The sequence below is a fragment of the Peromyscus leucopus genome, chromosome 7 (genome assembly GCF_004664715.2).
Source record: "Peromyscus leucopus breed LL Stock chromosome 7, UCI_PerLeu_2.1, whole genome shotgun sequence".
Taxonomy (NCBI): domain Eukaryota; kingdom Metazoa; phylum Chordata; class Mammalia; order Rodentia; family Cricetidae; genus Peromyscus; species Peromyscus leucopus.
The window spans coordinates 93,723,349-93,750,770 of record NC_051069.1 but is presented as its reverse complement, the minus strand read 5'-3'; the positions used below and the strand labels follow the sequence as shown (position 1 = coordinate 93,750,770).

General features: G+C 42.7%; 1 protein-coding gene across 3 annotated transcripts in view; it reads right to left on the bottom strand.

The window, feature by feature from the left end:
* Positions 1-2,721: 2,721 nt before the first annotated feature.
* Cpne4 (copine 4) overlaps positions 2,722-27,422 on the bottom strand; it is a 482,832-nt gene continuing 458,131 nt past the window's right edge. For all 3 annotated transcript variants that reach the window (XM_028869893.2, XM_028869897.2, XM_028869896.2), the window contains exons 12-16: positions 22,208-22,262; positions 20,862-20,913; positions 18,070-18,203; positions 11,018-11,254; positions 2,722-4,456 (exon numbers count right to left, since the gene is read on the bottom strand). In XM_028869893.2, the coding sequence (XP_028725726.1) occupies positions 4,322-4,456; positions 11,018-11,254; positions 18,070-18,203; positions 20,862-20,913; positions 22,208-22,262 (613 nt within the window). In that variant the 3' untranslated portion in view covers positions 2,722-4,321. The remainder of the gene's footprint in view (positions 4,457-11,017; positions 11,255-18,069; positions 18,204-20,861; positions 20,914-22,207; positions 22,263-27,422) is intronic.

Below are 27,422 nucleotides of genomic sequence, written 5' to 3'. Positions count from 1 at the left end.
ACATGCTTTCCCATTGCTCTCCATTCTTACTCTGGACATCCTGCATTATGCACAGGGTTTGCTCAGCTCCTGGAAGCAGCCACAACCATGTACGATCTATACGGTATTCTTCGTGGGTAGACAGTGGGGAGAGCTGGTAGCATCCTGAGGATCTAATGACACGTCCCCAACAGGGTAGGGAGCCTATGAGAGGAAGATGACATCCTCAGATGGGAGATTTCCAAATTTGGGGCAATGGTCTGTTTTCTTAAAAAATCTCTGTGTGTCTGGCATGTGCATATGCGTGAGTGTATGTTCATATCTATGAATGCAGGTGTATGCACACAATGTTGGAAGACAACTTGGGGTGTCAGTCTTCATCATCCACCTTGAGACAAGGTCTCCCACTGTTTGTTGATGTGTACAGCAAGAGAGCTAGCATGTGAGCTGTGAGGATTCTTCCATCTCGGCCTCTCATCTCACAGTAGAAGTGTGATTACAGACACAAACTGCCATGTCCGACTTCAAGTAGGTTCTGTGGATTTGAACTCATGCCCTTGCTCACATGGCAAGCACTTTACTCACTTTCTTACAGATTTCCTAATGATTTGCTCTTAATATAGCCAAGAAGGTAGAGATGGGGTTTGGGTTCAGGATTCAGAGTATCCATTATTCAAATTTCGGCTTTGCTAAGGACAGCCATGAACATTTCTAGTCTGGTGACGGCATCCCTCTGTTTTGAGTTAATTTTTCCAAAATCTTGTTTCCCTGACTTCTTGCTCATTCTTCCTTTGACTATTTCACTTCACTCTAATTCTCCATCATTGTGCTCCTGCACCTGTCAGTCAAAGGAAAGTATTTTAGAACGTGCTATGCCGAAAACCACGTGGGCACTGAAAGCAGAGGTAACCACGCTGCCTTGGCTTTGCTGGCGGTACACTTCCTTGCTGGATTTCTTCCTTTGACTCTGTTTGTGTATTTCACATTGTCAACGGAAATCCTTTATTTCTCCATTTTCCTCAAAGCCAAAGCTTCCATTCTGGGTGGTCAGAAACAAGTGCCTGCCAGAAGCCAGCTCATTTCAGTTAAAAAGGGCGTGGGGGCTCTGCTTGGAGTAAAGAGTCTTGTTTTAATTAATATCAGCTTGCTTATTTGATAAGGGCAGATCCTAGGGCTAGTTTTACCTATGCCAAACAAATTTTTGTATTCAAGTATTAAATGTGTGCCCTTTTTGTTCTGGCTGTACACACATTGTCAATGCCAAGCTCCTTTGGGGTCATGTTGACTCCTTTTGCACATCCTCTTTTCCTCCATCCCCAAGCACATCAATGTGTGTGTAAAATATGTGCATATTTTACCTACATCATATACATATACATGTGTGTTCTTTTGTTTCTTTTTGCCTGCTAAAACTGGTCATAAAAAAGGGTGCTGCCTTCAATAGGTGAGGATTAAAAAGAGTCAGGGGACATCAATGGTGAGGTTTTATATCTGATTTTGGACCACTTTCATAAAAGAGAACAGTAATTGGTCCCCAGGATGGAGGGCTCAGCTCCCCAGGCTCTTCTGTATACTTATTCCAGCAGATGAGATTTTGCCAAATTGTCACCAGGGCCTGAAGAGCTGACTCTCTCCCACCTAGTTTCAGTAGAGGGTCTGTTTGTGAGTTCTCCATTTAGAAAGTATATTCTCAAAAAGACCTGTGCTGGGAGATGGGTGCAGGAATGGGTAAAATGCAATTTCCACTCTTCATGGAGAAGCTGGTACTATCTATCTCAGGATGCTGGAGAGATTGAATGAGATTGTACAAGATAAGAAATTCGAACAGTGTCTGTTACAGTCTCTTGTTGTAGAATAGATGTTTGTGCCCTTCCACAATTCACATTGGAAGATCTGATGCCCCTATGGTGGTATTAACAGGTAGAGACTTTGGGAGGTGGCTGGGTAATGAGGATGGGATTCTTATAGTGGGATTAGTGTTCTTGTAAGAATAGACCAAAGAATTCTATTTTCTGTATCACGGAGGATAAAGCAAGATGATGTCTAACTGTGAGTGAGAAAGAGAGGGTCCAAATGGCTGGCCCTAGATTGGACTTCCTAGACTCCAAAATCATGAGAAAAAAATCTGCTATTTAAGCTACTGTGTTTATGGGATCTTGTTTTAGCAACTTGAGATAAGATATCCTGAAATGATTGTTAGGTGATATTTTTTTTTTTTTATTCTTTGGAGCTGAACTTAAGTCTGACTATGAAAAGGAAGGAAACCACCTAAAAGTTTTGGCAGGCAAATTGGACTCTGTCCTTACCAACTCAGAATCCCAGGATATGGATGGAGCAATGACATTAGCAGATATTGGAGCATGGCATGGTACATCGTATCATGGTGCTCGGAAATGCTCATCCTACTTATTAAATCTATTACAGGTCAGAGATCAATTAGAGGCCACATTGACAAAACTATTTGTTTATTCACTCATTTTATTGTTCACCTCTGCATGGACTAAACATCTACTGAGTGCTTCCTCATACCAGGTACATAGACACAGACATTCATACACTGGTTTGGGGTTAGAAATGGTCATTAGGGAGTTCTCTAATACAGAACTTAACTCTTTCAATTTTGGGTCTGTGATGGAAGCACCAATCTTCCTCTGATACCCCCTCAGTCATGTGAAATATACACCTCACTGGTAGGAGGTTGCTTTGAAAAGAGGAACAAGACCACAACGCTTAGAAAAAAAATTCTGTAAGTACCCAATTTATTCAGAAAACAATACAATTTAAACATTTATGACTCTTTTTCAGTCTTACATTTTTTTTAAACCATCATTCCCAAAATGTTATGCATTTGGTTGACATGTATTTGCAAGATTAGGATCTATAATTATAACTCTGGAAATTGTACAAGACATTTGATTTGCTTCATTAATTACTACTGCCCCCTCCCCCCAAGAACCCTATCCCAACAAAATGTTTCTTTTGCTTTGGATGTACTTCACCATTTTTCTGACCAAAACTAAGTTTCATTTGTGCTTTTTTTTGTAGCGTATAAAACATTTGTCCATTTCTCCAAGAGATGATCAGAAAAGCAAAAACAAGTCATTGTTTTGGTCCAAGACTACCTTAGATTCAGACCAAACACTCCCGCCCTACATAGTCATTTCTACTCATGGAGGTTACACTCAGAAGTGAGAAACGAGGCAAAAAGATGCCCCAACACTGAGCTCAAAGATCAAGTGAGTAGAACAGAAATCTGGGGAGCCATGTTGCTATTTGGCATGGACAAGATTCCATTCAAGATCCAAGGAAGAATCTTGGGAAATCATTTCTAGGAACCAGAACCATCCATGCAGTGAGCTGTAGTGCCTCTATTAGCCAAGCAGGAGCAAGCCAGAAGGAGCGCTCCTTAGTCTGGGTTGAGGAAGAGGTGTGACTATAAAGCAGTGAGACTGATGTGAGGTGTTCAGCTTCTGGAATCAGTCTCATTACTTTCTAGCCTCGCCTCAGAGATGGGCCAGTCCTCTGTGCTACTGGCAGGGAAGAGGTGCCCTTGGCAAGCAGGCTAAGAGTTGCCCTGTTTGGGGTGATCTCTATTGTGAAAGCCTCCAAGTTCAGAACCTCACTGGTCCTTGTGCAGTGCAAGGAATGCATTGGCATTGCATGGGACCTTGTGAGACATGCAGAACCTCAGGCCCTGAATTAAAAAGCTCCTTTAGAACAAGATTCCCAGGGAATTTGTGTATACGGTAGTGTGTAAACATGGGCACTGGGCTAAATGACCCAGATCCACTTCAAAAAGGCTACCTCTAGGTAGGTAAATTTATTTAGTAGAGAGGCCATTCTCAGCAGGGAGGGATTATAGATAACAATTGCAAAAACAGTGTAGGATTATTTTTATTAGTATTTTAAACATGCAAAATACAGTCCATGCATCTGCCATTTGGAAAAGTCTCTCATCCTATGGGAGATTAAGCCAAATACGTTTTGGCTATCAACATTCAAGAAATGTTTCAAAATGCTTTACAGTGTAAAGATAATAAGAAATTTAGCAAAATTTCAACAAACCGGTATAAAAATGGATACATATACCATTTTAGTTCAAGGCAACATGCTGTAAAGAGTATGTTATGACTGTATTTCATTGTAAAAAGTCTTTAACAATACAGATCAGGCCTTGGGGGCTACACATGCAAAACAAAACAAAAAAAAGTCAGTTAGTTAAAAATCACCGAAACGTGCTATCTTTAAATGTATGTTATTGTTATTTTTTTTTTTTAAGTACAGGAATAGAAGTAGTAAATATTAGCGAACAGTGCTTCAGAACTCTGTAAAAGTTTGGAATTCATGGTGCCAGTGTCCTGGAAGACTCATACACTTCCGATGAACACTTTGGTTTAATCCCTTTACCGTTGTAATAGTCCACGACTTGATTTGGGACTTCAGCCAACACACTCTTTGCAAGGGCAGCTGGCGATGCCTGCAGGGAAAAAGAAATGACTGTGACTTGAAGCAGATGCAGACTCTGACTCAAAGATCTGAGCCCTGCTCTCAGCCGCTAGTCTCACTCCCTAGGTCACCCAGCCATTTGTCCACTCAACGTCCTTGTTCTGGGTCTGCAAATATAAATTCACATCTGAAGATGAATTTTTCTTCAGGTTTTTATTTTCTTTAATTTTCACTCAGTTTTAAACATGTTCCAGGCACTATGCCAGAAGCAGTGGAACTACCAAAAGAGTAGAAATCATGTTAGGAGACTCAGCATGGCCAAACTGAACAATTCTTACAAGGTAACATGCTGTAAATGCCACTCACCAGCAACAGATATCGCATTACACTGATGCTTCCTATCAGTGTAGATGCTTAGAATGAAGCCAGTACTCCTGAATGTAGACCTGTATTTTAACAAGATGCCCTGGTGATTCCTACTGAAATCTGAGGTGTACTGTTATAGAAAGTCACAAACAGTGTGAGACAAAGTGATCTTAGAAGCATACCTCCAAGACTCTATTTAGACAGCACACCTCCAAGAGGAAATAATATTTCACTTGGGCATATATTTAAAACTCAAGGAAGGGAGAGGGGAGGGGCATTTGATGATTCTAAAGACAGTAAGGCATCTGATGGCATTGAAGAAAGAGTTCATGCTTGTTGTGTGTTGTGTGTGTGTGTGTTTGTGTGTGTGTGTGTTAAGTTGGCATGGATGGTATGGAAGTTGGTTCTGTAGTCATTTAGTTAGAAAATTAGCTTGGAGTCAGGATCTTGAATGTCCCTGTAGTACTGATTCTGCAGCAGAGAATGGTTGAGGTCAAGTACATGGTTAACCTTGAGTCATAGAGAGCTGGACCTGACTCCTGGGTCTGACCTTTAGTACTGACTGCACAAGCCTGGCAAGCAGTTCAATAGTCTGAGCCTAATAATTGCTATTTAAGGAATTAGAATTCTGTTGACATGAGAACACAATTGCTCCTGCTGCACAATTGATCCCAGAAGAATGCTGGCTCTAAGACATTTCCATTTGAAGTTTGTCTTTTGCACAAAATGCCTACTGGCAAAGAACTGCCCTTGTCTGAGGCTGACAGTACAAATGCAATGCTCCTCTTCTGGACAAGCGGACACAATGAAAGCGACCACTGTACTCTGCCAAGACAGGGTAAGATGGTCTCTTAAAATTCCTGCTCTGAAAATGTCTGTCAGATACTCTAGGCCTGTAGCCAATTTGAATGCACCAACATGCTGAAAAACATTAGGTATGTCCAGGCTGCCAGCTGTCTGGTCTACTCTGCAAGATCCGAAAGTTGCTTGCATCCATCTACCATTTCTCAGGTACCATTATGTTCCTTCTCAGGTCTTTGATGTGGTTGAAGACTAGATAGTCGTAATTTCCTCAGTTATGATAAAAGATAAGTTAGCTATACCTTAAACTCACAATATAGATAGATAGGACATCTTCTTTAATATTGTAACTATAATTCTTGCTCAGTAATTGTTTGTTATATGTAATTTTACCATGTTAAAGTTAAAACCTTCCTTTTAAAAAAAGAAGAAAGGGAAGTGCTGTGGATATCACTCTATGTAAATAAAACACTGATGGCCAGTGACCAGGCAGGAAGTATAGGCGGGACAAAGAGAAGGAGAATTGGGGAAACAGGAAGAAGGGGAGAGAGACTGCAGCCACCGCCAGGAGAAGAGCATGTAGAGACGCCGGTAAGCCACCAGCCACGTGGCAAGCTATAGATTTATAAAAATGGGTTAATTTAAGATAAAAGAACAATTAGCAAGAAGCCTGCCACGGCCATACAGTTTATAAGTGATATAAGCGTCTGAGTGATTATTTTATAAGTGGATTGTGGGACTGCGGGGCTTGGGGAACCTGGAGAGAAGCCCTCCAGCAACAGTCTACAGAGCAAGATCCAGGACGGGCACAAAAGCTACACAGAGAAACTCTGTCTCAAAAACAAAACAAAACAAAAGAACCAGTGGACCAGAAGGTCTGTTGACACGGTGTCTTTTATATATGAGAGGGAACTGTACTACTTAAATCTCAACAATATGGTCGCCTAAACAGGAGCTGAAGGTCAATGCCAATTGACAAGCCAATGAACAGGGGCAATCTCAGAAGGCCCTGTCCCTAGATGAAGAACTACAGGCAATTAATGGCTATTGAGAGAAGGACAATTGATTTTCTCCAGGGATGAGCTCTCCAGTAGGTTATGCAATCCCATGTGTCTGCCCTGAATACATGTACATAGATACTAGAGATTGAACTCAGGTCCTAATGTCTGCACAGCAAGCACTTTATGGATGAGTCATGTCTCCAGCCCCAATTTTAATGAATCTGAATGCAAATATCCACACGTGGTTAGTGGCACTAGTGCATTAGAAAGGACTGTTCCTAAGGGAGCCCCCCCCCTTGCATATTTGTGCTGGTGCGTGCACATAGGTGTAGGAACAAGAGTTGGATGGAGAAAAAAAAGCCAAAACCACAAAATCCGTTGTCAATAACAGACAGTATACACTAACCATTTCCATGGATTGGGCATGGTACCTAAACTCCCCCTTCTACCATCCAATGTATCTGTAGCATTTGCCTTATCTTACAGAAAGTCGGTGTCACTGAGAGGTTAAATAAGCTGCCCAGAGCCACACAGCTCAAAACATGTGCCTATGTGCTTTAAAGCACTGTGTTACCATGTAGAGCAGCAAAGGAGAGGCAACTCATGGGTTACTGATATGTGTGAAATATCCGCTCCTCATCTCCCTTTTATTTATGGCTTATTGAATTCTGAGTAGATTAGTTGGGATAATGAAATACTTTTCAAAATCTAATTTGGAATCCATGAAGATAAGGTAGGTGAAAATGTTCCCAGTGCTCTGCCGGTGTCACCCCAGAGAGGCTGGGAGTGCACATCACACAGCACGTGAGGGACACCATGTCCTTGTCCTGGTTGGGGGCAATTCTCTCATGGGACAATTCCCTTGTTTCCAATCTCTCTTCAGTCCCTGTCAAAAATCCTTCATTTTTTTTTTCTGCCAATGCCTAGCTTAAGCTGTAAGGCTTTCCCCATGAGTGTGTCTCTCTCTGAAGTCATTTGAAGGGTGTAAGACCTATGAGCTGAGGGCAACATGGAGCTGCATACAGGTGACACACAAGCACGAGGACCTGAATTTGGGTCCCCAGCACTAATGTAAATCTCTGGGTATACATACTCCTGTGCCCTTCTAATTGAAGTGCTGGGGCTGTGGTGTTAGGGGGTGGGCAACAAGCAGGTCCCTGGGGTTCATTGGTGCCAGGTCATCGAGCTTGGGTTCAGTCAGAGACTCTTATCTCAAAAAATAAGTTGGGAAGTGCTAGAGGCAAGCCCCTGAGGTCAATGCCTGGCCTCCATATACACTTACATACCTACTTACGTATATATGCACATATGTATACATTCAAACATATAACACACACACACACACACACACACACACACACACACACACACACACACACACTGGGCACAACTGTAACTTATCCTCATCCACCCATGGGTTGCTTAGCATGTGGATTTTCTGCTGATATGCTTGTCCTAAATATGCAAGTCTCTAGAAAATTCTCCAAAGCCTGGACTCATGCTTTATTAACTCACTGGGGTCTCAGTGTGTGGGGGGGGGCAGAGGACCCCTGAGTCAATGTGCATTGTTGACATGGGTATGGCTATGTAAAGGATTCCAATGCCTCAGTCCCATGGGAATGGCAAAGCCTTCCCCAGGGGAGGCTCAGAGGGATGGCGAAGCCTTCCTCAGGTATGAAGGAGGATGTTGATAGTGTGTACAGAAAATGCCCACCATAGCTCCCCACACCATATTTACAGCCTGAAGTCTGCACCCTACTGAGGCTGCCTCTACCTTGATTACCTAAACCTATCTTCTTGTTCAGTTGCTTCAGGAATGCTGCGGCTTCCACCAGAGAGCCAAGTCCAACCCTCCCCAACTTCTCTATGTGTCTCTGTCTGTATGTCTGTCTTTTCTTTGTTCCCTTGCTGCCCCAGTCAGGCTTCTCTGGGAGCCATGCTGGATGAGGAGCCAATGTGCCTGGTGTGTGCCTTGGGCAGTAAATACTTCATGAATCTGAGGATTAGTAGGAGGCTCGATAGAGGTTAACACCTTTCATGGCTTGATGACATTGCTCTTGTGTGTGTCATCTGATGGGGAGTGTGATGGTTAATGTCAACTTGGTGGTGGTACATCTACTTTTATTTGGCCTGTGTGTGGAAGGCCAGTAAAGTCTTTAAGAACAGCCTTCCCTCTGCCTCAAACACATCTGGAAGCAGAGAGTGTCACTTGACACAGATGCAGCGAATTGTGCCTGCCCCAGCATACCCATCCATGAGAAAAATGCAAGGCCTTTCTGATGCCACACTTTGCTGTCCACGGCAGACAACTTGAGAGCTTGGGGAGCCTTGGGGACTTTTCTTTAGAAACTTTCTCCATGGGGAAGTGGAAGACGGGATGGATGCTGGGGCAGTTACTCTTCCTCCACAGCAATGACCCGAGATCTCGTGGTGAGATCAGCCTTTGCTGCTACTTGAAGATGCCCTCTACACTCAGCTCTGCAGCAGGGCATTGATTTCCTGCCTGCTCAATGATTTTTAATTACACTGTGTCCCTCTTTAAAAAGAGAATAGTGATCACATTGCCTTATGAAAATGGGCAGATTCAGGGAGCTCTGGAGTGCACAGTCCCTTCCCTCAGAGGTTAGACACGTCATGGTATCTAGGGTTCAGCTAAGGTTGTGTAGCAGTTGCTGGATCTGAATGACCACTGGAAGGCTGTCACAGAAAGACAGAGGTGCAGGCAGCCCTGCCTGGAGAGCACAGGAGAATATCTCTGTTGCTGAGATTGCTAGTACTAGCGTGGCTGAGGTCCCAGAGCCAGCCCAAATTGTATTTGGTGTGCTTGGACACAGCTGAGAAACTGGATGTGAGGAATGTTGCAAATTCATGTGAGTAAGAGTCTTTGGAGCAGAATGGCTTTTCCAAATAAGCATCCAGTGGGGAAGGGGGGACGACACTACATTGGATGGTATGGCACTGTGTCTCCCTCTCTCTGAACTCAATAGCAACGGAGCCCCACATAGGGAGGGACTGCTGTGGAAGCTAACAGGAATGTTTCCAGAAGGGACGCACACACATGTGCTTTCATGGTACAGGTGACAGAGGAGAAACTATAGAGGACACTGAAGACTTGGGGTAGTTCCTTCTGCTAGGAGCGCATACCTGGCTCCTCCCTTTGGAATGGTGGCAGTAAGCAGCAGAGCAGAATCCAGGGCTGTAGTGAAAAGCAGGGGCTGGGGATGTGCTCTACTATTGGCAATGTTTACAAGGGCCTACGAATTAAAGGATACAGGAGACTCTCTGTGGCCATCTACAATACTTTCATGGTCTCCCAGACATAGTTTGGGCATCTCTGAACTGAAGGAAGACTTCATGTTGGCTACCTCAGCTTCGTTAGGGGTGGGGTTTGTGGAAATTCCAATGTACTTCTGCATCTAAGGACTTAATCATTATCCCTGAATTGGAGGTGTGGGTAGAGTGTTATGAGAACTTTCTCAACATCACACTAGAGCATTATCTAGAGCAGTGGTTCTCAACCTGTAGGTCATGACCTCTTTGGGGAGTCAAACAACCTTTTCACAGGTGTTGCCTAAGACCATTGGAAAACACAGATATTTACATTATGAGTCATAACAGTAGCAAAATTCCGGTTATGAAGTAGCAATGAAGATAATTTTATGGTTGAGGGTCACCACATGAGGAACTGAATTAAAGGGTCACAACTTCAGAAAGTTTGAGAACCACTGATCTAGAGGGTTTGTTCCAGCCAATTGAGAAATATGACTCTGCTTTACTGTTTACTATGGATAATAACCCAGAACTGTACAAACCAAGGCTATGGGTGATTTCTCTCTAGCAGAGAAGTGATTCAAAGACTGTAAGCTTGCATGTTCTTGATCATAAACCAGTCTGCTTTGACAAGCTCATTCCAGTATTTTCTCCCCTCATCAACCACATTACACTACCTTTATATTCGTTATTACTTAGCCTGATCATCTTGTTCCTGAGTGAGCAGACTAAATCACCAGTGCTGTTCACTGTACAGAGATGACTTAAGCGTCTATCCTTCTGCAAACAACAGACAGGCAATCTTCTGACAGGTAGGGCCAGGCTAAATTTCAACTTATCCTTGCTCCTTTTTCAGGTACCCCTGAGCAAGCTGCCCAACTGTCTATGGCAACCCTGAAGGAACCAGAGGTCCTAAACTCCATGAGTGAAGACAAGCATTGGCAAAATTTTGGCAACTGTAGTCACCACGACTTCTTATCTATAACTCAATATATGCTCCTTTCCACCAAATAGTTATGATCTGTGTATCCCTTCGATAGCATTTGTTCAGCCTAGACAGGGTCTGCTGATACTGCTTCAAGAATAACAGGTCACTACTAACATTGATGGACATGAGGGAGATGTGAGGATGCCCCCATGATGTCTATGCATACGTGTTTGAAGTTCCGGAAGGGCACAAACTGGACGATGTCTCGAAGGACAGGCTCTCCCTTGGGTGACCTTAGAATTCCGTCGTCGCCATCCAGCATCTGCATGTCACTGAAGTCAGCGTTGCCCACTCCCACGATGATGACTGACATGGGGAGGTGGGAGGCATGGACAATGGCCTCCCGGGTGTCAGCCATGTCTGTGATGACACCATCTGTCAGGATCAGCAGGATGAAGTATTGCTTCAGGAGTCAGATGACAGGTGAAGATGAGGGACGAGGTGGGGGAGAAAATGACAATACAGTATCAGATAAATATCTATATCGAGGTGGCCTCCTTGCAGAGCGACCATAGCAGGAGGGACAATAGACATTTTTGTTTCCTTAACTTTTTTATTAAGAAAAATGTAATGCAAAAACATAATAGTCTAGGCACTTCTGTGGGCTCATTACTGAGCATCAACAATTATCAGCATATGGTCAATCTTGCTTTATTTATTGTCCACACTTACCTACTTAGCATTATTTTTGAAGCATTTTCCATATATTACAGCATTTCCATACATAATATGCACAAAGATAAAATTTTACTAATAAAAATAATATCCTATACATAAAACTAAAATTAAGAACCCAATCCATTGAACAAAAAAGACAGGCTGTTTGTGTTTTCTGTACACAAAGCTTCTTGAGTCAGTCCCTGATGACTCACATTTCAAAATGTAGGATTCTTTCCTCAAAGGCTCTCCAAAGTAGATTCCAAGCCACCCTCCACCAATCCCAAAAGTTCTGTCTCCTTTAATATTTATTTATTCTTATCCATAGCTTTGGTTACTATCCCAAATAGGCTGGTGATTTTGGCTTGGGATGACAGTTCTGTCTACACTCCTGGACTGTCAAACCCTGAGCTTCGCCAGGTCTGCTAACCCTTACATCAACTTCACTTTAGTTTATACTGTACACAGCCAAACCAGAGCTGCTCATCATTCATCACCACTCCACTTAGGACACTGCATCTTCCAGGGTCTACCTGCTAGACGATCTCCCATCCTTCCAGCCTATCTGTTCTCTCTGTCTTCCTATTGACTTTAGAAACACCTCAAGAGCCTCATTGCCTTCATATCTTTCCAGGTTCTCAGCTAATATGTATCTGATCTGGGCTTCAGGTCAACAACAGACACGTTTGGAGCCTCTGCAGGGTAGCCCTAAAGGCTTAAGGTCATGATGAATGGAGGCACAGCAATTGCAGCTTAATTATAATAATAATAATCTTTCTGATTATTACAGAGCTCAGGGTAGGTAGAAAGCAGAAGACTGGGAGTCAGGAGAGCTGCCTTCCAAGCCTTATCCTGTGAGACCTGGAATATTCTATATGCGTTGGTCTCAGCTTCTTCATTTCTCAAAAGACGAGAAATATTATGTATGGTCTCCTTCAACTTGAGGATCTTTGGACATCTACAGTTGTGCTGTCCATCGTAGTAGTTACCAACCTCATGAAAATATTGAGCCTTTCAAATTTGGCCAGAGTAAGAGAGGAGCTGAATTTTAAATAAAAAAATAGTTACCCAATTCAGCTATTGAACATTTTTTAAAGTATGCTTAGAACAAATCAAATTGAAGAATTACTAATTTTCATCTGTCAATTTATAATTGCTAAATAAAGATCAAAGGTTTGTGATAACTCATCACCCAAATTGAGATGCTGTTAAATGTAAAATACAAATATTTTAAAGTTTAGTAGACAAACCCAAAGTATTTCATTCATAATTTTATATGAATCAGATGCTCAAATGACAATATATTGGCTAGTTGGGATTTCATTATTCATAAAGTACATAAAAATGGATCTCCTCATTTCTTCTTACTTTTTAAATGTGGTTACTACAGCATTTAAAATTGTATCTAGAACTTATATTGCATTTCCTTTGGACTATGATGCTGGAAAGCTGTCCTAGGAGAGGGGCAGGGTTGGTCATGTGTCAATATGATGGTTTTCCCAGTACGAATGTGAAAGGCATCCTGGTCCTTGATTTGCAGCTTCCCTGTTCCCTATCCATGTGGAGAGGCTGCCACAGGGTCAGTTGAGATGGGGATCAGAGCAAAAACTCTGTACCCACCAGTGCCTGCAGACCCACGTAGAAGTGAGTGTGGGTGTTGTCCATCATAAGCACACTGCTGGCTTCACTGTGAGATGGGGGGAAGAGGTTTAGAGAGATGGAACACAGGCCAAACCCAAGAGAACTTTCCTCACAGTCTCCGCAATATTCCCAATTAGGTATTAGCTCATTGGTCAGGCACGTGAAGTCTTGGGTTTGGTCCTCAGCATTACAAAGACTAGTACATGAACAAGAATGGACATAAACAAGCTAACTCCCAATAGCAACAAAAGTTAAGAACTCTCTGGAGTCAAAAGAGTGTGAACAATCTAGAATCTATTTCTTCCAGGCTTAATGTATGAACCTTAATAAGCTACAGATGACTGTATTGAACCAGATGGAAATTTCCAAATAAAGCTGTCACAACACCTCATTCCTAAGTCAGGCCGGGAAAGTGCTTATGTGTGAAATATCATCATCTATGAATATACCTGAGGTCTATGGAGGGACATTTTTACCCCAGGAGAATTCTACAATATCAAAGAGAAAAATCCTATTGCAAGATCCCCTGATACATTTTGCCAGAGGGGTTTAAACTCATGCCCTTTGTTAGTAATAACAAGGGACTCCAGACCACAGTGTCCAACAACAGGCGATACCCCTAGAGAAAGGATAAATCACCCACACAGCCAAGAGGGGTCAATTACCCACTTGTTTATTTTTGTTTTAGTTTTGTAGAGGCGTCTTACATATGGTGGTTCTGTGTTTTGACTATCTCAGTCTCTTTAAGAGCAGACTCACCTGGCCCTGGGGTTGTGAGTGATGGCTATGACCTCATGTTGGCTTGTATTAGCACAGAGTCCACATCTGTCTCTGTGCTGGTAGCCCTTTATTTTTGTAGGCTCTAATATCCCAGGGGGATTGAAAGCATCTACTCTTAAAACTAAGCTGCAAGAATTCTAAAGACTGCTCTGATATTCTTATCAACAAAGGAGAGGAGACAGGCTTTCTCAGTTCCCCTTGCCCAGTTTTGGCAACAATGTGTTGTTAGCTTCATTTTCAAAACAATCTATTTTGGGGGCTGGAGAGACAGAACTTAGTATCTCAGGATGGCCTTGAACATACTATGCAGCTGAGGATAACCTTCAATTTCTAGTCCTCTGTCTCCACTCCGTGAATACTGGTGTTATGGGTGTCCTCCACCAGACTTACTTTATGTGGTTCTAGGGATTGAGCCCAGGGCTCTGTGCATGATAGCTAAGCACTCTGACAACTGAGTTATGCTGCCAACCCCTTAATTATGTTTTCAAACGATCAATCAGTCTTCTTTCTGCACGAAGCACAGATGCACTGGGGAAAGATGTATAGAATCCACTTAGAATTTGCTTTGGTCTAAGTGAAAACATTTGTTGGCCCAGAACAGACAGTAGCCACAAAGGTACCAAGAAGTAGTAATACTTGGGATATAATTTGAAGATAGACTAGTGTCATAACTTGATCAGTTGGATGCGGGAGTGTGTTAGCAGGATTTCAAGATGGCACCCAATCAGCCTCACTTCCTAGTTAATGTCCTTTTGTTTTCTTTCCTCACACTGAATTGGAATGGTCTGTGTAATCAGCAGGATATGATGAGACAATAGAGAGAGACTTTTGTGGTAATTTGAGTTACCATTACTCTTTCTTTGTCTTCAAATTATGTCACTGAAACCAGCAACTACATGGCAGGCATGTGGCCAAGACATCTTATTAGCAGATTTTTCACCCTGGCCACCTTTTAAAGGACCTCATCCCTGGCCAGTATCTTAACTGCAACCTTGGGAGACCTAATCCAGGGTCACACAGCGAGCTCTGCATGCATCTCTGATCCACAGAAAATGTGGAGGCAATGAAGGTTTATTGTGGTTTTAACTTAAGGCTGTGTGTCATTCAGAACCAGGAAAGGAGGAAAAGAAAAGATAGGAGTTAAGCCACGGAACCCAGATTACTTCAAAGTCATAGCTTAAGAAACGTTTGCATGATGGTAGTGTAGAGACTGGGAAGAGAGGAATGCTGGGAAGAAAGGCCCATTGGGCTTGTAGGGAGGAACTGGTGGGAGGAGAGAGAGGGTTTGAAGGAGAAAGCTAGGTTGATGGAGACAACCAAGGACTCTGATTTGGACCCTTCCTTTGTGCTATTCAACATCCAGATGAAAATAATGATAAACAGTTGAATGATGAATTTGAAGTTCGGAGGCAAGTTGGGTTAATGATACATATTTGAGAATCATAGCATTCAGGAGGTATATGAGGCCACGACCATGAACAAGATCACCCCAGACAGAGAGCAGAGGAGATTTAGCATTGAGAAGTGAGGAGGAGGAGAAGAAGGAGGCAAGTGGGGAGGAGGGAGAGGAAGAAGCAGAAATAGAGGCCAACAGAGTGGTCAGTGAGACAAGAGGATAGAATGTCTAACTTTGAAAAGTGTAGTCTTCAGAGGGATGCTGGCGAAGAAACTCCCACAGGTTTGTGGGGAGGAACTAGTGGGGGGAGAGATGGAGACAAGCAAAGCCGCTTGCTTTCAATGAATTTACTGCACAGAGTTCTAACTCTAGGGACAGTTGTTGAAGGGCACAGTAGGGCCAAGGAGGCACAGCTCTGGATTAGATGGGAGATACCACAGGAATGTCTACATAAGGGAGGGAGGGAGGATGCAGGACAGAATCACCACATCTGGTTCAGTCTCTGGATAACCAAGAGAGGATGTGTTCCAGTGCACAAAAGTAGTGGCTGACATTTGGTAGAAATGTGGTCCTCAATCCAGCCTAAGACAAGGGAACACGGGTGCAGTGTGAGCAGGTCAGGGGGATTATTGCAAGATAAGGCTCGAATGTGATCTTCTTTATGCAAATGTGGCATCCTGGAAACCACACTTCAGCTACACAGAGCTTTCAGACAGCTGTAGTGTCTACTCCATCTGAAAAACATCATAACACTCGATGGAAATATGCTGACGTCATTAAATAACACACAAGAAAGGTAATGTAAATTTTCTTCTAACATGTCAAAGGAAAGGCTCCAATTTTGTTTTGGCTTTGTAGCTGTGGTTTGTGTTTTTCCCTAAAAAATAAAAAACAAACCAACAAATGAACAAAAAACCCAAACAACTGAAGCAAATATTTGTTGTGGTATTTTGTATTACTGTACTTCATCACCATGAGGTTGAATCATCATTTTTTTTATGGTGTGTGTGTGTGTGTGTGTGTGTGTGTGTGTGTGTGTGTGTGTGTTTTATTGGAATGTGAGGGGGCATGCACTCATGTGCACACATATGGGTGGAGGTCAGAGCAGAATATTGGGTATCTTCCCCTGCCACTCGCCACTTAATCTTGTCTTGAGAGAGAGTCTCTCACTGACCTGGAAGTTCAAGGTTTCAGCTAGGCTAGGTGGCCAGACAAGTCCAGTCCAGGTATCAGCATGGCTCCACTCCCAAGTCAGTGCTGGGTTTGTAGGCATGCACAACCACGCCTGGATTTTTGTATTGGTGCTGTGGGTTCAATCCCCTTTCCTATGGTGACACAGCAAGCTTTCTTCTACACTGAGTGTTTCCCCAGCCCTTCAACTATTGCTTTATTTATTTTAGTCTGGCTATACTGGAGGACAAGCTTGGTTTTGGACTTAGGTTTTCTTTCCTGGGACAGGCGGTAAGTCTGACCCAACTCAGTGAACATAGTGACTTCCACTATTGAGTGCCTGTGTTCAGGCAAAGGGGCAGACACGTGTGTCAACACTGAGCTTCTTCACATCCTGGCAGATTTGGGTTTAAATAACTCCATTGTTTCTCAGATGAATAGATTGAAGATAGGGAAATTAAGGCATTTAGAAAAGTTAGAATTGGAACTCCAGCAGAATTCCACTTTTCTGGCTCAGTCTTCACCAGTGCTGACCTGCCTGCCTGCCCCCACCCCCTGGATTCTGTTCCCCCAAGACTCACTCCACTGCCCAACCCCTTCCACCTCCTCCTCCTCCTAGTGGTCAGCCTTTCCCCACAGCTCCAGCAGACTCCACGGGCCCAGACACAGTCCACACTAATTGGAAGAACAGGTGAGTCATCTCCCTCCTAGTTGAGCTGCCCTACTCCCAGACCCTGACCCCCAGGGCACATCCTGTGGCCCTCCTCCTTGCCCACAGCCCCAATAGCTTTACCAGAGGCCAGACTGGCCCTAGGGACCCCAGGTAATACACCACCCACTGCCCACTAACATTCCTTAATGCCTGCCCAACAACCTCAGACTACACCCCTCCCCTGGCTCCATATTCTGGTCTATAACTTTGGAAGAAGACTTAGGACTTACTGGAGGCCAGGCTGGTGTTAGGGACCCCAGGTAAGACACCACCCACTGCCTACTAATATTCCTCAAAGCCAGCCCAACAACCCTAGACTGCACCCTCTCTGCTGGGCTCCATATTCTGGTCTACAACTTCTGAAGAAGAACACTTTACTGGAAGCCAGGCAAAATCTTGGAACCCAAGGCCCCTAAATCCCCAGCAGAGACACCCTACTGGCCTGAAGACTGGCCAGTCATCAGAACCCTTGACCACTTAGGCCAGAAGACCAAAGAAAAAACAGAAACCAAGGGACAAAACACCCATTGAACAAAGACAAAAGCAAAAATCAATACCTAAACCTATAATCATCCCAAATCCAGATGCCTAAGCACCAGTGTAAGACCATAATCAATAACAGAAAGGGCAATGTGGCACAACCAGAACCTAGCTATCCAATGACAGCAAGATTTGAATAATCCAAATACAGCTGAAATGCAAGATATAAAATAAATGATAATAAACTAATAAAAATAAATACTAAATCAACTTCAAAACAAAAGAAAACTAGAATTGATTGTCAGACTATAATGGGTATCATGACCAAATCCGAATGAGGCAGGGTAAATCCCCAGTACAGGTGACCTGTCCCTCTCCTTACCGAAGCCTCCTTGGTGTTAGTCTCCTCTGAAGCTGACTTGGCAACCTTCTGAATGATGGGAGCAATGTTGGTGGGCCCATAAAGCTGGAGCTTGGGAAGGCAGCTCTGGTAGGCTTCCACAACTCCTTGGATTCCTAAAGTGAGATTTGAGAAATCATCACTTCCATAGTCCCTTCAAATGGATTTGCCTACTCACAAAAATAAAACTTTAACTTTGTCCAAACAGTCCTCATCCATATCACACATAGGTTATTTTTTCTTTTTATTTGTTTTTCTCTCAAACAATACATCCCAACTGCAATTTCCCCTCCCTCCACTCCTTCCAGTTCTCTGCCCACCCTGTTCCCTCTCCCCAAGATCCACTCTTCCTCTGTTTCCCTTTAGAAAAGACAGGCTTCCAGGGATATCAACCAAACAGCATAACAGGATATAATGAGACCAGGCACAAACACTCATATCAAGGCTGGGTGGGGCAACCCAGTAGGAGGAAAAGGCTCCCAGGAATAGGCAAAAGAGTCAGAGGCATCCACTCCCACAAAACCCCAAGGTAACAGGCACAGGGTATAGAGACATGTAGGTTCTTAAGGCAAAAGAGAGTACTAGGTCAGTATATTTTTGCCTTCCCTCCCCCAATGAAATCAAATCACAGAGTCAAGTCAAAAGCAACTGTTTCCTCAAACTTTGCCCCACTTAAGCCTTTATTAGATCACCATAGTTTAAGGAGGCAGAAACGGCACCCAATTTATAGATGAAGTAGAAGCTTGGAGAAATTACACAATCTGCCCCAGGTCCCAGAAAAAATAAGTTGCAGACTTAGTATATAAAATCAGCTCTTTGAATTGAAAGAACCACTAAGCAAGTTGGCTTTAGGGTCTGTTTTTTTTTTAATTATTTATTTATTTATTTTTTGATCATGTTGCTGATTTTAAAGTAAATATGACCTGGGTTGCCTGTAACTGTCATGTGCACATGTGACCATCTCTCCAGATACTACCCTCCTTGAAGGCAAGAATCATGACTCACTCACTTCTGTATTCCCCCAAAGAACTTGTAGCCATGTTGAGAACACACCAAGCGTGTCGTAAACAAGCAAACAGCCAAATGCTCACAGGTGGGGAGATATGATAGAACCGATGTCAATCACTCCTTTAAAGAAGGGCATTCACCCTGAGGTTGCATGAGTTCAGGAAATAGAAAAAGGCTGGGATTCTTCTGGGAGAGGTAGCTCTGCCCACACTGTTATTCAAATGTGATGGGTTTTGATCATGTTTCACATTACAGTTTGGCCCCCAGAAGACCGTTATAAGTAAATTGCCATTATAAATCCATTTTATTCACATGGATGCTGTTGGTGCCTGTGTGACTTTTGCTTTCTCATGCTTCAGCTCATCCTTCTATCCTTCTTGGTACCAAAGCAGCACACTGCTCTTGATTTTGACCATAGGGATTCACAGAAGTCACTGCTGAAGTTGCTCTCTGTAGTCATCATACACTGCAAATCAGCTTGGGGACACTTTGGACAAGCAAATTCTGTTTTGCCTTGCACTGGTTCCCAACCTTATTGAAAACACTCCACCCACCTTTGCCAGCCTGAAACACCAGTGCCTGTCATCCCAAAGGTAGATGCCAAATCATTTCACAGCGTGGAGCAGAAGCAGAGTGATGCAGAATAGGAGCTCCATCTTTCTTTTGGCACACAACCCTTTGCCTAAGATAAGGAAGGTTGATTTCCTTTCCAAAATTATCAGGCAGTTGAATTTCAAGTGTGTGAAATGATAAGCACCAGAGTAGGTACCGCAGTCTCCTGTGATGGGAAACCACCTTACTGTTTTGTGGCAGAGTCTCCCTGAACTGCAAGCTCAGGCTTTCAGCTGGGCTGGGATGTCTGGAGACTAGAGGAACCTAAACCATAATAAACTTGGGTTGAGTGATGGGGAAGGAATACTAGGATAATATAGATCATGTCTTTGTGGTTACTATGTTCAGATCCAATGCCATTGCTATCATAGTCTTGGACACTAAATGCCAAGTTTGTGAAAGAATTCAGAACGTTCACCCTTCACTACATCTCAACTAACTATTGTGTAGCCCACTTCTTCCTCAATAAGGAAGAGGAGAGAAACATGGACATTTATTCTCTAAAAATGTCTGCCTTCCCAGTCTCCAAGGCACTCGGCTGTTTGTTACTTATTTGAAAGCGGAATGTATGGTAATTATCGCTGTTCTCTCAGCGTCATTATCTTGTGAAATCGTGTAGGTATTTCTGGCCAGGAGGAAACAAAGTAACATGGGCCAGACCAAGTTTCAAGCCTTTGAGCTCTTTCTTGCACAAAACCATGAAGATATTTGTTCAAAATCACCTTGGTCAGTGTGCTGGAAATGTCATGTGATTTCTGGGTTTTTCTCTTTCCTGAGAGGAAACTCAGGAAAAGTTGAGAAGCTCTTGGTCCATCATGGGCCATTCTCCCATTTAAAAAATTAAAATGAATTTTTAATCAACCCCTTAACTAAAGTTGATTGACTAACTTTAGTTTGGCTAGAGGCACCCAGGATTTTACTGAACGCTTAAGCTCTCCCTGCATTCTGTGTCTTCAGGGTGCATTGCCCCGCTCTATAACATAGCCGTCCGTTCCCTGTGGAGCAGTGGGCTTATTTGGAGTCCCAGGGCCCATTTCTGTGCTGTGGACACTCACACCTGATCTGCTGCCCTAGTAGAGAGAAACCAAACCTGGAGAGGTGCACAGCGTCAGGCTCTGAGACGCTGGCTGGCTTTCTTCCCTGTTATGACTTACCTGCACACTCTGGGTTGTCCTCATTAAAGTTGATTGCAAAGTCATGAGAGACCTAGACACCGATTAAAATTTTAAAAGAGGAAGAAAGGGGAATTACAATTCGAATCCAGTAAGGAGGCACAGGGGTGGGGGGGAGGGAGGCTTAGGGTTTGCAAACAAATGCATCACATCCATTGTGAGTTAAGCAGCAGGTACAATTTTAAGGCATTATACAATCAACCTGAGGTGGAGGGTGAATCCTCAGCTCCCTGTGGAGCTGAGGTGACAGGAAGATTTTCTAGAATCAGATCAATGCTAGCAGGAGGGGAAAGTAGAGCATATAAAAAAGAAAGAAAGAAAAAAAAAAAGGTAACTACAGATCATTTCTAGATTCAGCTGGCCCCAGACTGAAGGGTTAAAGTTGAATGAGCTTTTACTTGTATCCACTTATTTAAAAAAATAAGAACTCAATTAACTGAAGCTGACTGATAGATGTGGTATCGCTCATAGAGGCACTGGCTAAGCTGTTGACATTTAAGGATCGTTCTGATACACAGAATTACAGTGCAGGGGCATCTTCATGTACGCACAGGTGAAACAGAATGCCTTCTACTGCTGAAAAAATGAATAAAGTGATATAGCCTGTAATCTTCCATCACAAACTCCCCTGCCTAGCAGTGCCTAAGCATAAGGCTAGATGATACACGGATTGCTCTTTTCTTCCCCCTAAAATCTGATAAAAGAAATAGGATATTCTAGCATCTGGACAGTCTTATTAAATCACTTGGAATTTCATGGAAAATTCCATTTCAAAGGTATTTCTGACCATTGAGTCTCTTGAGTACTGAAAAATAGGTCACCCCATTAAAAGACAGATACCTCCTTTCTGAGTGGGAGGTCACAGGTGAAACAGCTGGTGTGTACCCACCGTCCCTTTATCCTCGGCAGATTCCAGGCAAGTTGGCTAACTGCCAGATGCCCTACTTGGTTTATTTATCTCAAGTTTTTCTTAACATCAAAAGATCTTCCTTTGTCTACCCAAGTTATATACTAAACACACTGGCATTGGCAATCCTTAGGGAGATCTGAAAGGACAGTTTGAACCCCTGGAATGCAATGGTTTGGGCTGTATTCTCAGTCTCTCACCATATTGACAGTGAGTTAAACCAAAGAACCCTGTAACTGGACCCTTAAATACATACCCAGAACACCACGAACTTGTTTTTTCGTTCATTTGTTTTTGTCAAAGGCAGGCTCTAACAAGCACCTTGCACTCTTGGGCCACCATAGTTACAAAGCAAGCATGAGCAAGATTGCTGAGATGAAATTCCACAGCGCAGTACAAGATCCTACCTCTGCTCACTCACCGTGTACTCTGGGGGTATCCTGGCACCAAACCCAAAAGCTGGGAACATTTTGTCACTGGAATTAAATAGAAAAGAAGCTGCTTTATTTATCCATCTAAGAAGAAAGAGAAACACAAGCCTGCTTAACCTCACTAGGACATGTGGCCAAGCCAAGCGCTGACTCATACAATAGCATGGATGATCAAAATGAAGAAATAGTTCTTACTGTTCACTGCTCATTAGCATGTTGTCTCTTCCCTTAAGGTTTTGTTTTTTTTTTTTTTTTAACTGAACTTGATAGCCAAGAGTAAAATGGACCTGGAATTTGCACATATCCTACCCCCTAATTGTGATTTTCTGTTTCCTTGGAATAGTGAGTGATGAGGAATTTGGCAACTCCAATCATTGGCTGAAAGGATCTTCCATATACATAATTTAAAATTATTTTTGAAGCAAGAGATGATTATTCCTCTTTTTTTTTTTCATGTAGGCAGACACCTTGAAGAAAAGTACCACTCAAGACGATGCTGCTGATTAGAGCCAGGATTCAAACACAGACAACCCAGAATCTCAGGAGATATCAAAAGGCCCAGGGGAGCTTGGTAGGCTGCTACCTGACAAAGTATGGTTTTCTTTATAGGATTCACTGTGCCCTCCACCTTAAGCATATACACAAGCATCAACAAGTTATTTGCATGTCTTTTCTTACTTCCTGAACTCAAAGGGACCATGTGTCTTGTGTTAAGATCTTTTTTGTTTATATGTTTCTTAGGCAGGGCCTCACTGTATAGACCAGACTGGCCTAGAAATTGCAATGTGGTCTAGACTAGCTTGTAACACATGGCAGTCCTCTAGCTTCAGCCTTCTAAGTGTTGTGGACACGTACCATGGTGCCCAGGTGTATTGATCTCTTACATCCCCACTGCCATCCGACCCTGACTGCCCTGAACTCTCAGCCCCATCGTTATATTCTTCATTGACTGGCTGCTCAATAAGCAGCCAATGCTGGATAATCCACACATTTAAGTCAATAAGACATGGCTGTATGCAGCACATCTACCCTTTGTTTGTCTTGGTCTCTTCTATAATCACTAGAATTCATCACTAGTTCAGGTGTGTTGTATCTTAACTCTAACTGCACTGCACTCTAGTTAAGAGGAAGGGAGGCATTAACATTTATCGACACATGTAATGGGCTAGCACTATCCTAGGTGCTGTATTATACTTACATACTACCTATTCTACTTATTCTAATCTTAGGAAGACAGAATAAATGTTATCACCAGAGAGGATTATGGGATTCCCAAGCCCATGATTTTCTAATTATCAATATAATGTAATAACTATATGTAATATTAAACATCTACTAACAATTCCAGAACCTAGATCCCTGAGTAGGCAACAAGCAAGACCTTTCTTAAGCAAATTGTTTGCTGTAGTGGTGCTATGAAATATTGGTCTTGGGAGAAGGCATGGCCTTCTCGTGCCAAGTACCTTTGCTTGTTTTCTCTCCTAGGAAGAACACAACTGAGATTTGTTCTTGCATTTTTCAGTTCTTCTTAGATTTAGTCAAGGGCAAAGAAGGAATTCAGAGTAGGGCTCATCCCATCCTCTGTAGGAAAAAGACTGGGCCAAAGCTCCACTTTCTGAAAAGTTACTTCAAGAAAATCAAACTAACAAAGCCAAATTTTCTTCCATCTCTTCCTGATTTAGAAGCTGTTAGCAACTCATGACAGCTTTGAGAAAACCTTCCAACACACAGTCAGTTCCACACAGGTGGGGCTATAGATCTAGACAAGCCAGTGTTCTCTAAAGTGAAGGTTGAAATCCTTCATTAAACCACAAACTCCCTCGTCTCCTCATAGCTGTGTCCAGCCAGGCTCTGTTGTACATTGCATCTAGCACATAATAGAGAAAGTATTATTGCTAATAAATAAAAGACTCACCTAGCTTATAGAGGATTAGTCACAGCTCTAAGGAAAAGAAAATACTCCTGGTCCTTGGAAAGATTGAAAGACTTTGCCTTAGAACTTCCTCATTAGCCCAAGAAAACAAAACAAAACAAAAACCCAGTGGTAGGCAAGGGAGGATCTTGGGGGCTAAGTTAGAAGACTTTCTTGTGAGGGGAGCATGGGTCCCGGATCTTCCACAGCAGGGATTCCTCAAGAGTCAGAACCAGAAGCCAGGGAGGCATCACATCCTTTACTTTCTTCTTTGATGAGTTTTTTCTCTCTTTCTTTTTTTTGGGGGGGGGCACGGTGTGTGTGTGTGTGTGTGTGTGTGTGTGTGTGTGTGTGTGTGTGTAGATCTAATACGTATCTACTTCCAATCACTAACCCAGTACCCAGTGCTTTAATGATATTCCTTTTATACCTGCTAAACCACCCTTGGGGATTTGAGGTTTGCTGAGCTTCATGCACTGTTATGTAATTGAGTTTCAAGAGCAAGATGGTAGGAAAACACCTCACCTACAAGGAGAATAATTAATGCTGCAGAAGGGCTGAATTCTCTGAAGTCAGCCACCATAAAGCTTCTACTTAATAAACATACTGAAGAAAAAATTCCAAGCCTAGCACAATAGATTTAAAGTCCATTCCTCCTGTTTAAAAATAAAACCAGTCAGAAAGGAGTCTTATGCAATGACTAAGGGAAGAAAGTTGAACAAAAGAAATCTTTAATATGAGAACACTTCAAAGAAGTCAGATCTGGATCCACCTGGTACTGAGCCAAAGGGCTATTAGCAACTGTTACGAGAAAAATACAGGCAAACACTGCCCACCTGGAAATTTCAGAAGTATATTACCACACTGGGAAAGGCTACATTTCTTACTGTCGGAGTAAAACAAAAAGCACAACAGAAGGCCTCATGTCCTTCCATGCTGACATATCAGATGTCTTTAGTTTCATAGGAAATGGTCATGCCCAATATCCAAATATCTCCTGGTGGGAAATTTGATTTTAAGCACATTTTTCACTTTCTCCATTAAGGAAACACAGGGCCAAAGCAAGACATTAATACACATCAAGGGATGCATATTACATGCTAATGTACATGCCACTGGAGGTCAACTCAAACAAGATGGCCCTTGGCGGTTTGATGAAGACAATTTTCCACACAGGCATCTTAAGACTGAGGTCCATGGATAGAAATGCAAGAGTGTTCTGGGGACATAAGAGTATGGCTTTCTGAGATTGACCTGGTAGACTCAGTCCAGGCAGGTCCAGTCCCCTTGTCCCAGACTGAGCCAAGCGTCCCTGCATAAGCCCCAGGTTTCAAACAGCCAACTGATGCAATGAGCACAGGACCTGGTACCACTGCCTAGATGCCTCCCAAACAGATCAAGCCAATCAACTGTCTCACCTATTCAGAGGGCCTGATTCAGTTGGGGGCCCCTCAGCCTTTGGTTCATAGTTCATGTGTTTCCATTTGTTTGGCTATTTGTCCCTGTGCTTTATCCAACCTTGGTTGTTTCAACAATTCTCGCTCATATAAACCCTCCTCTTTCTCACTAATTAGACTCCCGGAGCTCCACCTGGGGTCGATCTCAGTCCTCGGGGGGGGGGGGGGGGGGGCTTTGCCCTTGAGGAGGTGGGAATGGGGGGTGGGCTGGGGGGAAGGGGAGGGGGCAGGAGGGGGGAGAACAAGGGAATCCCTGGCTGATATGTAGAACTGAATGGTATTGTAAAATAAAAGGGAAAAAATATAAAATAAAGAAATGACTATGCTCTAAAAAAAAAAAAAAAAAAAAAAGAGCATGGCTTTCTTATTAAAAAGGGAAATCAGCATTCAATTCTTCTATTTCCACATATATCCTCTGCTGAATTTGATCTGGGAGCATCTGTGATGGTGAGGCCTGGTTGTATTCACACCTTTCCTTTCACAATTGCTCTTTTCTTTACCTCTTCTGAGTCTTAGCCTTCATGCTGCATTGCTTCAGAGAACAAAAACTGAATTATCAAGTAAAGGAACTATTCTACAGGATTCAGCACCAAGTACCGAGTACCAAGATTCAATTACCATATACAACATTCAAACGTCAAGTAAAGGACATTTTCTCCAAAGTTCAGTAGGAACCAAATCTTCTGCAACTCAGGTCATTGTCAATTTTCACTTTAAAAATTGCTTGTGGGTGTAGCTAAGTTGTAGAAGATCTACCCATCACGTAGATGACTTGGGGTTCAATCTCTAGCACCGTGTAAAAGAAAGAATTTAGGATGTGTTATTGTTAGTTGTTAAGTCATTAAAATAGTTTTTGGGAGCTGGCAAGATGTCTCAGTGGGTAAAGGTGCTTGATATCGAGCCTGACGACTGGAGCTTGATCTATCCCTGGGACACACACAGTGGAAGCAGAGAATCAACACCTGATATCTGTCCTCCAACCTCCACATGTGTACCATGGCACAAATATCTGAGTAATATTTAAAGATTTATTCTCTTCTTAGTAATCTGTAAGTGTGTTTGTTTGTATGTGGGCATGTGCATGTGAGTGCAGGTGCCTGGGGAGGCCAGAAGAGGGAGAACTCCTAGAGCTAGAGTTATGGGTGCCATGAGCCTCCTGATGGGAGTTCTGGGAACCAAACTTTGGTCCTCTGCAAGAGCAGTATGTGCTCTTAATTGCTGAGCCATCGCTCCAGACTCCATCCCCTAAATAATTTTCTATTAAAAACTATTATGAGAACTTGAGGGGGGTGTTATATCATTGAAAGAACTGAGCAATAGTGTAGGTTAAATCCTACTTTCACATATTTGTTTATAAGAACAAATTTCTTAGTGTTTATGCTGACAAAGTAAAAAATGGGTTAGAATTGATGCCAGATTCTGCATTTGAGCAATAGGTAGCCCTTATCCATAGATATATAAACAAACTGGACCCCCCATACACACACTGTTTTGTTGAGAGCTGATTTCTAAAACCTTTGTACTTCTTTTATACAATAATTAAAGTCTGAAATTCTTAACATATGAATAATTTTTAGATCAATAATATTCAAATTATAACTGTTACAAAAATTCAATCCAGAGATATTTTTAGAATAGTTTGAATCTCTTCATAATGAATCATTTTTAGACTTTAAAAATTCCATGCATGCAATATCCTTGTTTTCCTTACAGACATGTATGATACAATGACCATCAAAATAACTTCAAACTGAGTTTATGATGAGACATTGAGTCCTAGAGTAGGGATTCAGAAGGTGAAGTGTCTGGTATGCACAAAGCTCTGGTTGATCCTCC